The sequence below is a fragment of the Zootoca vivipara genome, chromosome 7 (genome assembly GCF_963506605.1).
Source record: "Zootoca vivipara chromosome 7, rZooViv1.1, whole genome shotgun sequence".
Lineage (NCBI taxonomy): Eukaryota > Metazoa > Chordata > Lepidosauria > Squamata > Lacertidae > Zootoca > Zootoca vivipara.
In genome coordinates, this window is record NC_083282.1 from 34,703,717 (window position 1) to 34,716,857 (window position 13,141).

A 13,141-nucleotide genomic window follows, 5' to 3' on the forward strand; every position below is an offset into this window, starting at 1 on the left:
GGCCACTGGAGGCTGGACCAGTTTGGTCTGGTTTTCTCCTCAACCTGCTCCCTTGCAAAGTTACTGTGGACGCTTAAGCCGTAAATCTAACTGAACTCAACCCTGTGATACAGGTTAGGCTGAGATACTCCTCCTCTTCCTCCTCCTTAAGTTCAACCCTGCCCTGTCCCCACCAACCCAGGAGGATAAGGATGATGGGTAGGACCTGCTAGCCACAGTGATGCTTGTGATTGACTGAGCTGTTCACAACTGTGATTGGCTAGCAGAGGTTATGGACAGGAATTATAGGAAGTTAATGAATATGAGTGTGTGCAGGAGGGGAGACAGCTTTGGATTTTGGGGTGCACATAAAAAAGTACTGTTCCCGAGTGACCAGCCTCCTCTGTTCTGTTTTTGTGTGTGTGTGTTTCAAGTTTATGTGAAGTTTATATGAAGCTACTGTAAAATTACGAATTCCGCCCGCCCACTCCCAGCCTCCCCAAATTGGTTGCACATTGGGGGGGGGGGTGATAGGGGAGATCGCGTCTTTGGACAAGTAGAAACACTTGTGCCAACGGAACTATCACAGTAGTGCGGTATTGAATTCCACTCATGGTATTTTACTATTTTTCATGTATCCAGTTGCAAGAAAACAAACAGCCAAACAAAAACAAGCATACATCTCCCCTCCCACACGCCACACATACCGTCAGGCTGGTATTAAATTTATAAAACCTCTGGACTGTTCTGTCACTGAAACTGTTACAAAGGTTTTTCTTCACAAAGTTTGGATGGTTGAGAATATCATTTGCCACCAGAGGTTCCTGCAAATAAAAGGTTAGGATTTTTAACTTTTATTTTATTATACAAAGCAACAGCAACTGCTAAATTAACATTTATTTCTCTCTAATGATAATTAGATCGATAGAGATAAGCACAATGACTTAGCCAAACCTTGTGTGTAATGTGTTGTTGTTCCACTGGAGCATGGCCTTTGGGGTCAATAAGAGTAGGGTGTGCCACAAGATATCCTCTGTCCTCCATAATAAAGCACCTGCCCAACAGGGTACAATAAAACAAAACCTAGGTCAGAATACCTATAGGAGTACATTTAGCATGTTGTATGTTGAGAGCAATTCTGCAGAAACAGCTGTGGAGACAAATACAAATCACAGACTTCGGTACGAGGTGCATCCTGCACATTTCTGTTTGTTCACTGACGCAGAGACTTTGTAGTCTTGCATGTCTGAAAATCATGAAAATCTGTCGCGAAATATATGCTGCTCAACGGTAAGCGAAGTTTCTGAAGCCATTGGAAATTCAGTGCCCTACACTGCTTCTCGCCCATCACCACAACTAACACAAGCAAAATAAACAAATACATGAAAATGAGCTTAACTATCATAACATACAGGTCACAAAAATCTACTTTTCGCTGGTGTTTGGATTATAATGGCACAGAGTTTAAAATTTTCAAGAGCATTGTCCACAGAACTCTGCTTTTCGAAACTTTTGAGGGACCATTCTGAAGGTATTTAAGAGCCAGGTGTTGATAGCTGGTAGCCGGGACCCAAAGGTAATCAGAATCCATGGGCAACCAGAGAGTAGAGTTGGAGAAAATGTCAGGAGTCAAAACCAAGAAGTAATCAGGATTGGAGAGCAAATCAGAAGGCAGGAGTAGAGAACAAGTCAAGATATTGATGAGCCTCCTGGGTGTGCACACAACCCTTTTGCCCCACCTTTGTGCAAGGGAATGAACAACTCAGGAAATCTTCTATTAGCTGTAGTCTTCCGTTTCATCCAAAGAGATAAACCATGGTTAACAGCTTCAGAACATGCCAGGATATTACGCTATGATTTGGCTTAATATCCTGTTTTAATTTCTCAGTATGGATGGTTTTAATTTCTCAGTATGGATGAAACAGGAAACTGTAGTTAATTGAAGTCTTCCTGCCTTTTTTGCAGGCTCACATGAAAGGAGCAGCAAAGAAGCTGGGTATGAGCACAAAAGGCTCATTCCTATCTCTGTTTATTAAGCAGCTACAATTGTCCAAACACAATTTCTCTGATTTCGAGACCTGGTGTTTGGATACTTAACTTAGCATAATCTAAGATAGCAGCCAAAAAACAACAGGAGAGTGTTTGGGTGATCACATGTTGACTTAAAAAACTGCCAAACAAACCAGGAAATCTCCAATTAACTAGTTTTTTCCCTGTTTCGTCCAAACTTAGAGTACAAGGGTTAACATCTTTGGTGCAGGTCAAAGCTGTTTGAAGATAGTTTAATATCATATATTAGATAACGAAGTTAGTGGTTTATGAAAGCACTTGTCACTGTTAACCAGTTAATCTCTGTGGTACTCTGCATTCTATCTTCCTGCTACTACAGATTAAAATCATTACTTTTTTTGGCAATTCAGCAGTTAAGAGCTTCACAAATTTTACATGGTTCTGCTTCTAGGTTTCAACAGATTTGATGAGGATAATGAATTTAGGTTGCAATGCAATGTTTTTTTAAGTGTTGTGTGAGGGACTTTATTGAACAGAATTCTAAAACAGGTAAAACACTGTAAAATATGCAACTAACACACATTTACCTTATTTTATTCCCTTCATCTTGGTGACAAACTGGTAGCAGGTCCATTAGAACCTTGTAGAAATACCTCAGAGTGAAATCAATGCCCATCACAGCAACCGAATGGCCTGAAGACTTTTGTGAACTACAACAATAAAGAGGGATGGACAGGTCTTGAGAGACATGCTATCAAAAACAATAACCAAAACATTTTATATTTTATAGTGGTCATGGAAGTGTCAAATGAAAAGTGGAATATGGATTTTGAATCAGTGAGGAATCAGACTGCTCCATGAGCTCATAAACCACGATAATGGCCTCTCCCTAGATCATAGAGACAACCAATTCCCCCGTCAGTTAGGTAAAATACTTAACAGAAAGAGCAATTAACATACATATCTCAGGTAAACACACATGTAGTGGTAAACAATTTTACTCTTATTGGTCCATACCTGACTTTTTAAAAAAGACTTCAGGAAATTAAAATTTTGCACCTCCTATCACTTCCATCCTACAACATACTTGGACAGCGTAAGAGCAGTGTAATAAATGACCAAAAGTAAAGCATGACACCATTTTCATTGTGAAGTTTAGTACCTAAACTAATAATGTTCCACATTCATAAAGCTGGGTTAAGATTCCTGCAAATCATGACTAATGTAATTCAGAATCTTCCATATCACTGATAAATATAAAAGTAGATAAAATGCACGTCAAATAAGTAGGCGAGTAAGCTGATATGTCACTTAATGGGACTTTCCAGAAGATTCTGATTGTTGAACTGCATGAATGCATGCATATGTTTAAAACTCTTCCGCTCTTACTGGACAAGGAGTTAGGAGAGCGATCCAGGTGCAATTAACTTAATGAAAATTCTTGTGAGAATGGGCCATGCCTAAACGTTAAAAGAGGAAACACAATTTTGTATCTATCTGGCAGGTAAGTCCAGAGGGTGAGGCAGTGACATTAGTTTGTATTCTTTGGCAGTAGACAATGAACTGGAGCATTTCAGCATTCTTTGCATCGGAAAGTCACACACCAATTGTTCGTAACATGTTGTTTCGCTTCAAAATATGATCTTTACTGAAACATTCTCCTTATGAAAGCACAGCGGAGCCGCTAAATTAAAGTAGCAAGGTCATATTTTTTCCCATTTTTAAAAATATCAGTGCTGGTTTTCATTAAAACACAGCAGTGCTAGATCAACTTTTTAAAAATCCTGAATGGTAAACAAAAAACCAACAACAAATCCCTTGGCTCATCACAGGCCTGCAGGTTCCCTGAAGCATTACAGCAGTTAGAGAAATACTTCTGCCTTCTGTGGATGGATGCTGTTTAAAGGATCAGATTCCTTTCAGCTTCTGGGGAACTGCGTGGCCTTCAGACCTCCTGCTTATTAAAATTCTTCACAGCTTTTCACTTATCCTTCCATCATGAGAAAGGGAATATGAATTCCCTGTAAAGATGTTAAAATTCCAAGAAGCTGAAAGGTCATTCCCCCCCCCCAATTAGAGTTTTCTTCTGATTCCCATTTGAAAGGTTTGGGTCTAAGATGAATATGGACACAGAGTGACCCACCATCTAGGTCAGAAAACTTGGACTTCAGCCTAAAATAAATTGAAGTGTTCCGACTTAACTGTTTTGTGGATAAATTACGTTTTCTGAAAAGACCTTTATTTTTCTTGTAATAGAAATTGTATGGTTAATAAGGGCAGGGATGCAATAGTTACTTCATTGTTTATTGTTAAAAATCCATGAAATTAGCCCCTTTACCGCAAACTAATCCTTTCAGAAAGTATAATTTATCCACAAACCAGTTAAGTCAGAACACTTCAATGTAAGCAGGTTTCCTGCTATAGTGCAAACTTGTGTGTAATACTGTGCACCAAATGATCTGTCCCTGAATGAAACCAAGCAGCCTTTGAAATGGATAACAGAGCCACACGGCAAAATTAGTATGGAGAGAAGCAGCTTGTCGATGGACAAACATTTCTCCCAAAGGGACCACTCCATCTGTGACCTCTTGATCTTCGTGTTAAGCATGAACCTCTAGATGAGGCACGCCGGGAATATGAAATTCATATCCATGGGGTATTTGTTACACTGCCAACTGAATATACATTTCGGTTTCTTGGCCCTCTGTTCGTTGCAAAGATTACCACCTGTTTAGGCACAACCAGCATCTTTCTGGATCTGGTGGGCACACCATCCTAGGCTAACTGTGCTGCTGTTCATTCCAGCCAGCTTTTAGAAAACAATTATGGGGACACTCCAGCATGGGTCCAGGATGGACAGAATAAGACCTAAAGATCCTGGAGAATCAAGATCACAGGCTAGTCTTCTCAGTTACTTCCAACTTCAGTGGTACCCACTGCCCGAGTGACAGTATTGCAGTGTTACAGCAGTTATAACCCATTTTTCCTCCATGGAACTCAAAGTGCTATGTGTGGTCCCCGCCCCCATTTCATCTTCTCAATGACCCTGTGAGCTTAAGCTTTAAGGCAACTGTTACTGTCTGCACTTTGTGTGCGACATTTACTTCCAATCTCATTATTTACCCTCCCTTCCCCCTGTTCTACAATCCCATGGATACATATCTGCCAGCTGATGATCATGCATCTGATGAAGTGGTCTCCAACCCATGAAAGTTTATGCCACAATTAATGTGTTGGGTTTTTAAGGTGCCACTCCTAGGAGGTTAAGCTAGGGTGAGCAATAAGTTTTTTAATGTACTTTTTGTTGAGTTTCAGAGCAAACACACACACACACACCATACAGTATTCAGAAGTCAAAGCAGGATGAGAAATAGTGACAGGTCCAAGGTGACCCAGGGAGTTAAGTGGGAATCCTCCCAGTCTGAGATTCTAACCATGATGCCAAACTGGCTCTCCCATTATCCCTTTTCATGTGACAAATGGGGGAGGGGGGGGAAGAGAGAAATGGGACTCAAATTCTAGCCCTGGATCAGGTCTACTTCCCAGTAGTCTGAGAAGTTAAGTACTGACCAGCCACATGAGGTGCAAGTCCTGTAACTTCCCAGCAGAAATGCATAATAAGAACCATAAATTTCAAATAAGAAACAAACATTGTGCCAAGCACCTCCACCACTCCTTAAAAAAACCCTGATTGTGTGGAACCGCCCTAGGTTAATTTAGTGCATCTTTTAGTATTCCACTACTTGAATTAAATACTGCCAACTTGCCAATATGCCCTCTCATTCTCTTCATCCAATGTGCCAATTATTCTGTATTTCAGTATTACCCCCCACCCCAACAATGAGGAAATGGTGTTTCCCCCCTTTTTAATGGAAGCTGGGGAATCTTACATTATCAGAACAAAAACCCTCTAACACAAGAAAAATAAAATTTTGAGGACAGCCAACATTAGCTGGGCGCAATCGTGATAATTTAAACTGGAGACAGTATGGTTATTTGGTATGTGTTGTGTATGTTAAAGCTTAAAAGATGCAGAAGTAGTAAGAGCCGCTGTGAATAAATGATAACATCTTGCCCATATGTGGAGGTCTGCTGATACCCCTATTTTGCTCCTCAGCTCAAGACTACATATTGTTGCCTTAGCAACTGACACATCAAAGGGCCATAAAACACAGTCTCCGAGAGCCTATACTGGCATACTTTTCACAATAATATTTAGAAGGTTTGGGGGAGGGGGACCATCTCCCTGTTCTCAGACATCTGGTACCATTTTCCCACCTGTACTATATATTTTGTTTGTTTGTTTATGTACGTATTTATAATCCACACTTTTATGAAAAACATTTCAAGGGGGAGTACAATATATGAGAATAAAATCAGTAAAAGCTTCAAGATATCCTTTTGAGCTCCATGCAATCCCTTTCTGCTTTAACAACCTTGAGGCATCATCTGCAAACTTAGCCACCTTACTGCTGCCCCCTAAGCCCATATCATTTGTGAACACATGAAAAGCATATCCCAATTTGATCCTCGATATTTTTTACACGCTTTCCATTGGGAGAGCTGTCTATTCCTATTCTCTGCTTCCTGTTTCTGAACCAGTACTGATTCATAAGCAGGGGTGCCAACTTGAATAAAATACTGGGGGGGGGGGTTGAGGTAAGCCCTGCCCCACATAATCAGTCACAAGGCATGGCACACACCTACACACCATTTGAATGGCAATACCCATCAACTTTGTGGAGGCTGGCCCCCTCAAATAATTTAGGGGGGGACTTCAGTCCATAGGAGTTGGCTCCTATGTCCATAAGAGGACATTCCCTCTTATTTCTAGGTTAGTGAGACAGGGCTTACCCCCGCACAAGCAATCCTGGATCTGCTTCAGCAAGAGTATTCTCCTAAATGCTTGGTAATTCAATGTTTAATAATGCTTTCCACAGCTTTCTCAGAACAGACATTAAAAGCTAACCAACCTGTAATTTTCCAGATCCTCCTTAGACCCCTTAAAAAATGTTGCTTTGCCCACCTTCCTATCCTCAAGTATGGAGACTGATTTTAGGCTCAAGTTACATAGCTTTGTTAGAAGATCAGCAGTTTCACATGTGAGTTCTTAAACAATTCTTGGGTAAAATTTCATCTGGACTCTGTGAACGGCATGGTTGCATGAGGATCTCCCTGACCAAAGTGTAACACTCTGTCCACAATAACACACTAGCCTGTCACCCTAAAGGCCAACTAAGTTTTTGTTTTGGTATGAGCTTTCGTGTGCATGCACACTTCTTCAGATACACTGGAAACGGAAGTGTATCTGAAGAAGTGTGCATGCACACGAAAGCTCATACCAAAACAATAACTTAGTTGGTCTTTAAGGTGCTACTGAAGGAATTTTTTTATTTTGCTTCGACTCAGACCAACATGGCTACCTACCTGTAACTAGCCTGTCACCCAACTGCTGCAATATGGCACCCTAACCACATGGAAGAAGCATCCATGCCATAGAAGCAGCAACTCATCTATAGGAAACCACTTCAAAAAGGGGGTGGGGAATGCAAACTTGCACACACAACCTCTGTGCACCTTAAGAAGTCTATAAATAAAAAATTAACTAAATAGGTAGGTAAAAATAAAATGAGAACACACCACACTGACACCACTGCCTCTCCTGCTAATATCTAGCTTAATCACCTCTTGCATTAATATAGACTTGCTATACAAAAACTAAAGCGTTCAAAAGTCTAATAGCCTATGTTTTCAGATTACACCAAAATACCTCTCTGCATGGTTTAGTTCCCTGGAACTAGAGCTTGGATACATAGCTTTCTCCTCCAGGAAGTCGAATCTGAGGAGATTCTTACACAAAATATTAGCCAGTTTTAATTGTGGCTCAAGGCAGTTCGTCTCTACCAAAAACAAATCTACCTTGAAGAATGAACCGTATGACTGATGGTAACCACATAGCCAGCTCCTCCAACATCTAAGTAGGGCCCAGTCAAAGTAATTAATCCCGGATTTGCCACAGCATGGAGGTACCTAAGAGAAAGGAAAATAAGTATCTTTAACTCTGCATGGCAACAATGAATGCTGGAGAAAAAAAGTTTGCAAAACACATGGAACCTGAATTTTGCTAAAACACATGCACACCTGAACTATGTGCAAAGTGAATTTAGCTTGCTTATGCTTTTGGGGGGCCAATGTGCCTAAACTATATCAAGATTTTTTAAAAGGTAACTTCCAGTTACTGTTTTTTTTTAAAAAAAGGTTTTGCATGTGTTCATGCGTACGTTGGTTATACTTGAGAATGATAGGAAATAAATTCCAGAAATAAAATAAATGCAATGGGTGATATATTGTTTCAGAGATTTGCCCTTGATGAACCTCTGCACTCAAAACATGAAGGGTATTTGCTGTTTAAATAAACCTTTCTGGAGGTATCTGCAGCTTTTACTTCCTGTGATATTTCTTGCTGCTGTAGGGGCAGCCCCTTTGGGCCTGCTGCTCGCTTGTGAAATATACTGTCAGCTAATTAAAACACAGTTACTGTAACAAGCTTCTTAAGGCAGACTCTTGTTGGGGAGGGGGAGAATGCAAACATTTGAGATGTAGAATAACAGGATAGCTTTAAAAAAATTGTTATCTTATTTCTCCTGTACTTTGCTCATTGAGCAGATTTGAGAGAGAGAGAGAGAGAGAGAGAGAGAGAGAGAGAGAGAGAGAGAGAGAGAGAACTGTGCCAGTAGACTTGACAGAAGTGACTGACAGTGTGAATAGCTCGAGGGAGAAACCCAGCATTTGGTATATAAACTAGTTTCTGGCTTGATTTGCAACCCCCACCTGGATGGCTTATTTGAAACAGAGCATATGGAATGTAACACACTCAGGAGTTCCCTCATGTTTATTATCACATTTACTGTGTATACAAAACATTTTCTTAAACCATGCTTGTGCATAATTAATAGACTACTGTTAAAACTAGCATAATCTTACATGTGGAATTAAGAGCATAAGAAATCTCCAGAACTTGGGGGGGGGGGAAGAGTGAAATTGCTGTATGCAGTAGTGAGATTCAAGATTGCCACAAGAATATGAAATTCATAATGAGAACCTCACGAGTTAAGCTTGGAAGGGATTTTATGAGGAAGGTGGATTTTAGTAACCATATGTAGATGTGTTCATTATTCATTGCTGCACAGAAGGGCAAGAAAAAGAAGCTAGCTTTCAAAAAGCAAGCATCCAGTGCAATATCCACTACAGATTTAAAGTACTGAATTCATCATTGTATACTATTTCACTAGACAAAAATTCTGCCTGTTTAGTCAACGAAGACTTTTTACGAATCCAGCACAAAATATTCTCTCTTTCACACACACAAAATTATCAACCTAGAAGGCTTTCTTAAGCCTTTCATAATGGGATCCTAAAACTCACCATTGTCTCCTAGTGGGATCAAATGCTTTGTCCATGAGGGAACCAGGATAAATTCTGAGCACCCCATTGGGCGTTGCTATGTAACGGCGGACAATGTAACTGTTCAAGCTACTCATTTCCATTTGTGTCATCCATTCATCTGTGACGTGACTGGTAGCCATTACTTCATTTCTGACAGAGAACTGCAAAACAAAGGCAGACCTAGCAGGGTTCTTTTAAGACTTGCCTGAAAAGATAATAAGCTGCTTGCTGGGTTTCCTAAAGACTCATCGGAGATAATCTAAACCCAATTACTTCTTTAAAATCTTCTCACACCAGATGGACCCAGCAAATTTCAAGAAATGAAAAACAAATATACTAGGGAAATGTTTAGCATTTTTGTATTTTGTGTTTCACTCTGGGTAGACCTAAATACTGTCCCCAGCTTTATATTCCATGCTCCCAAATACAAAGAGTGTTCTCAGTTCCTGGTGCTGTAACACTGATATGATACTAGTCACACCCATGTGATACAACAAACCTTTCTACTGTTTATTTTACTTGAGGACTCTTAAAATGGTTACACAGCATTATCTGACTATCTCTGGGAATCTACTTTTGAGTCCAAGTAACTGAGGGATGTGTGTGTGTGTGTGTGTGTGTGTGTGTGTGTGTGTATCAACGCAGTTAACATTATTCTTTCCAGCCTGGGCAAAGAATCATTCTTACTCCTCATGTGCCAAGTACTCCTGGCACTGAGAAAAGTGCAAAAATGACAACCAAACCATCTATTTGATCTAGCAGAAAACCAAGGGATGCAGCCAAAGACTCCGCCAGAGAAAGCAAAAACCCAGATGCTTCTTGAAAGTCTGGAGCCAAGGAAACTCAAATAAATGTTTCAGCAAGACTTATCACGGTAACAAAAGAAGGTAAAAAGCCAAAAACGAAGGGCATTTGAAGCAACGTACTTTCAGACCAGGGTTGGCAATGAGGCGTGTGTTGTCGCTAAGATATGCCGTGTAGTGCTCCACCATCCTCTTTGTCTCAGGCTGGCTCAGATGCTCGTATGGAGAAGAGAAGCTACCAGCAGACAGCATTACCGTAGGGCTTTCTGGAAAGGCAACATACATACAATATACACAACATCAGAACATATCCCCCAAAACCCAGCCATATGAAAACTCAGTTGTGCTGTTGCTAGTAACATATTGGAGCAACCCAACCCAACATGGAAACGCAAAAACAATCCAAGAGATGCTTTTCAAACATCAGTGTTGCTGTGTACGTGGCCACCAGGGGGTACTGTTGCAGCAACAGTACACTACTGAAGCTTTACCATCTTCCCTTTCCTCAATTGTAAAGGAAGGGAAGGAGCTTTAAATGTAGGAGAGAAACACCTGTTGTGCTTGAAGGATGCCACAGGGAAATGGAACTTCTAGCAGCTACTAGAGGCAGAAGGTATTGGTGCCTGGGACTTGGGTCTGCTGTTTCGGGGTACCCAGCGACTAGTTCCGTTTGCAGTGTCCACATCTGTCAGTCCATATGGACTTTCCAGAGTCTCCACCCACAGCTAGACAGCGATGGGTAGCCAGCTGCCTGCGTGCACATGAGTCAGCATGAATACAGATTGCAGCTCAAAGGTGTATAAGCAATGTTTGCCCTGGTGAACTCTGGAGTGAAAGCAGGCTTCTCAGACCACCTCAGGCAGTTGTCAAGATTGCACACGCCACCTGAAGACAGTAGCTTGCCTGGGCTGAGAAAATGTGTGTGAAGGGGTCCTCATGCACTCCACAATGTTAGTTTTGCATTGCACATGCTTGAGTTAATATGATCAGATAGAAAATATGAATTTAAACTGTTCAGGATTCTTTTTCTCACAATATTTTCAATCAGCCGAGTGAAATTTATTCCTAGATCTTTAAATAAGCAGCAGCAGCAACAACAACGATAAAACTACAGTGGTACCTCGGTTTAAGTACACAATTTGTCCAGGAAGTCTGTACTTAACCTGAAGCGTACTTAAGCTGAAGCAAACTTCCCCATTGAAAGTAATGGAAAGTGGATTAATCCGTTCCAGACGGGTCCGCGGAGTACTCAACCTGAAGCGTACTTAACCTGAAGTATGAGTGTAATTGGTTCTGGAAGTCCGTACTTAACCTGAAGCGTACTTAACCTGAAGCGAATTTTCCCATTGAAAGTAATGGAAAGTGGATTAATCCGTTCCAGATGGGTCCACAGAGTACTTAAACTGAAAGTACTCAAACCGAAGCGTACTTAAACCGAGGTATGATTGTACTTTTGCTAATAGTTTTTAAACAAGTGTCTTAACTTCTTCCTTCCTTGGAGGTATTTAGGCAGAAGTTGTATGGCCAACTGTCATGGATGCTTTATAGCTGAGATTCCCTTGCGGTCCCTTACAACTCTTCGATTCTACAATTCTATAACTGTGTGATATCAAGAATCTTACAAGACTGCCTGCTTTCACTTGGTCTAGTCTTATTCAAAAGACGGCAGGGAAGAAGGTCATTCCTCATTCTTCCCTCCGAGGGCACAATGTGGTAGAAGCTCTATGGGGCATATTCATTTTTAGGGGACAACATATAAGGAAGTGAAAAGCTGTTTCCACAAGAAACTGGGTCTGAACACTAATGTCAAAATAAATTGCCAAAAGTATTTTGCATAAAAATAATTGTTTATCCTCTCTCCAAGTTCCATTTTCTATTGCAATATAACCTGAGGCAAATTTCTAAAATGAATGTGCTTTATTTTAATACACAAAAACTATACAGGTATTTTTCAAAAAAGAAAGATGCTCCGCTGCATTCAGAAGTTTTATACAGTTTTTAATAGTCTCTGAACTCACCAATTAAAAATATTTCAAAGTATATTCTCACCAGAGTTCTAACTTCTGGCTTCTTTCAGAGGGATTGATGGTATTAAATATTTATAGCTCGGAATAAAAATCTGCATAATTCCAAAGTCAACAGGATACAGCATGACTGGCAAGAACTTCAATGTTTTCACATTATTGCTAATGATTTATTTGACAGCGAGGAGAATCAAGCTCAGCTTTGAAAAACTATAACAACACTACCCATACCCAACCTTTCTGACGAAAGGTAAATTATGCAGCTACCTGGTTCTGGTATACTTATTTCATGAGGGTTTTGGTTTTTTTTTAATGAAGCTGACAATCTCAAGACACGTCACTTTGCAGCATTTAACCACAGTGCTGACTGGCCCATTAGATTTGGAGAATGCGGAGAGCAGCTGAAAGAAAGCAGCAGGCCGCAGTAGCAGCAAGGGCAGACATGCAGACTTTCGCTCTATTATTATCCGTTAAGAGTACCAAAGCCTATGCTGGGCTGAGACAGGCAACACCATTGAAAACAGAGGGTATCAGGAGTTATCAGACAGTAAAGCTGGAAGGGTGAAACGCAATTAGAAAGACAGGAAGCTGTTGTATACTGAGTCATACCAGTGGCTCCACAGAGTTTCAGGCAGAGTAGGTGCCAGGAACTAAACCTGAGACCTTCTGCATGCGAAACATGATGAGATTTCCCTTCTAAGCTTTAGGTCAGGTAAATAGGAGGATGTTCCAGAGCTTGGTCAGATGAGCACAGAGAGTGGGGCCCTTGTTCTCCTGAGCTGTGCGCTATGGAACCACATAGTTCCCTGGAGTTTTAACTATCAGCCTTTGGAGGCTTTTGCACTGCTGTATATGGGCTGGGATTAGTCCCCAGGATTT

At 40.8% G+C, this 13,141-nt stretch overlaps 1 protein-coding gene across 2 annotated transcripts in view; it reads right to left on the reverse strand.

Annotated features, from left to right (window-relative positions):
* The window catches only part of CACHD1 (cache domain containing 1), a 123,379-nt gene that overhangs the window by 18,004 nt on the left and 92,234 nt on the right, over positions 1-13,141 (reverse strand). For both annotated transcript variants that reach the window (XM_060276842.1, XM_035121480.2), the window contains exons 14-19: positions 10,362-10,504; positions 9,415-9,596; positions 7,909-8,019; positions 2,577-2,699; positions 934-1,033; positions 687-803 (exon numbers count right to left, since the gene is read on the reverse strand). In XM_060276842.1, coding sequence (XP_060132825.1) covers positions 687-803; positions 934-1,033; positions 2,577-2,699; positions 7,909-8,019; positions 9,415-9,596; positions 10,362-10,504 — 776 coding nt within the window. The remainder of the gene's footprint in view (positions 1-686; positions 804-933; positions 1,034-2,576; positions 2,700-7,908; positions 8,020-9,414; positions 9,597-10,361; positions 10,505-13,141) is intronic.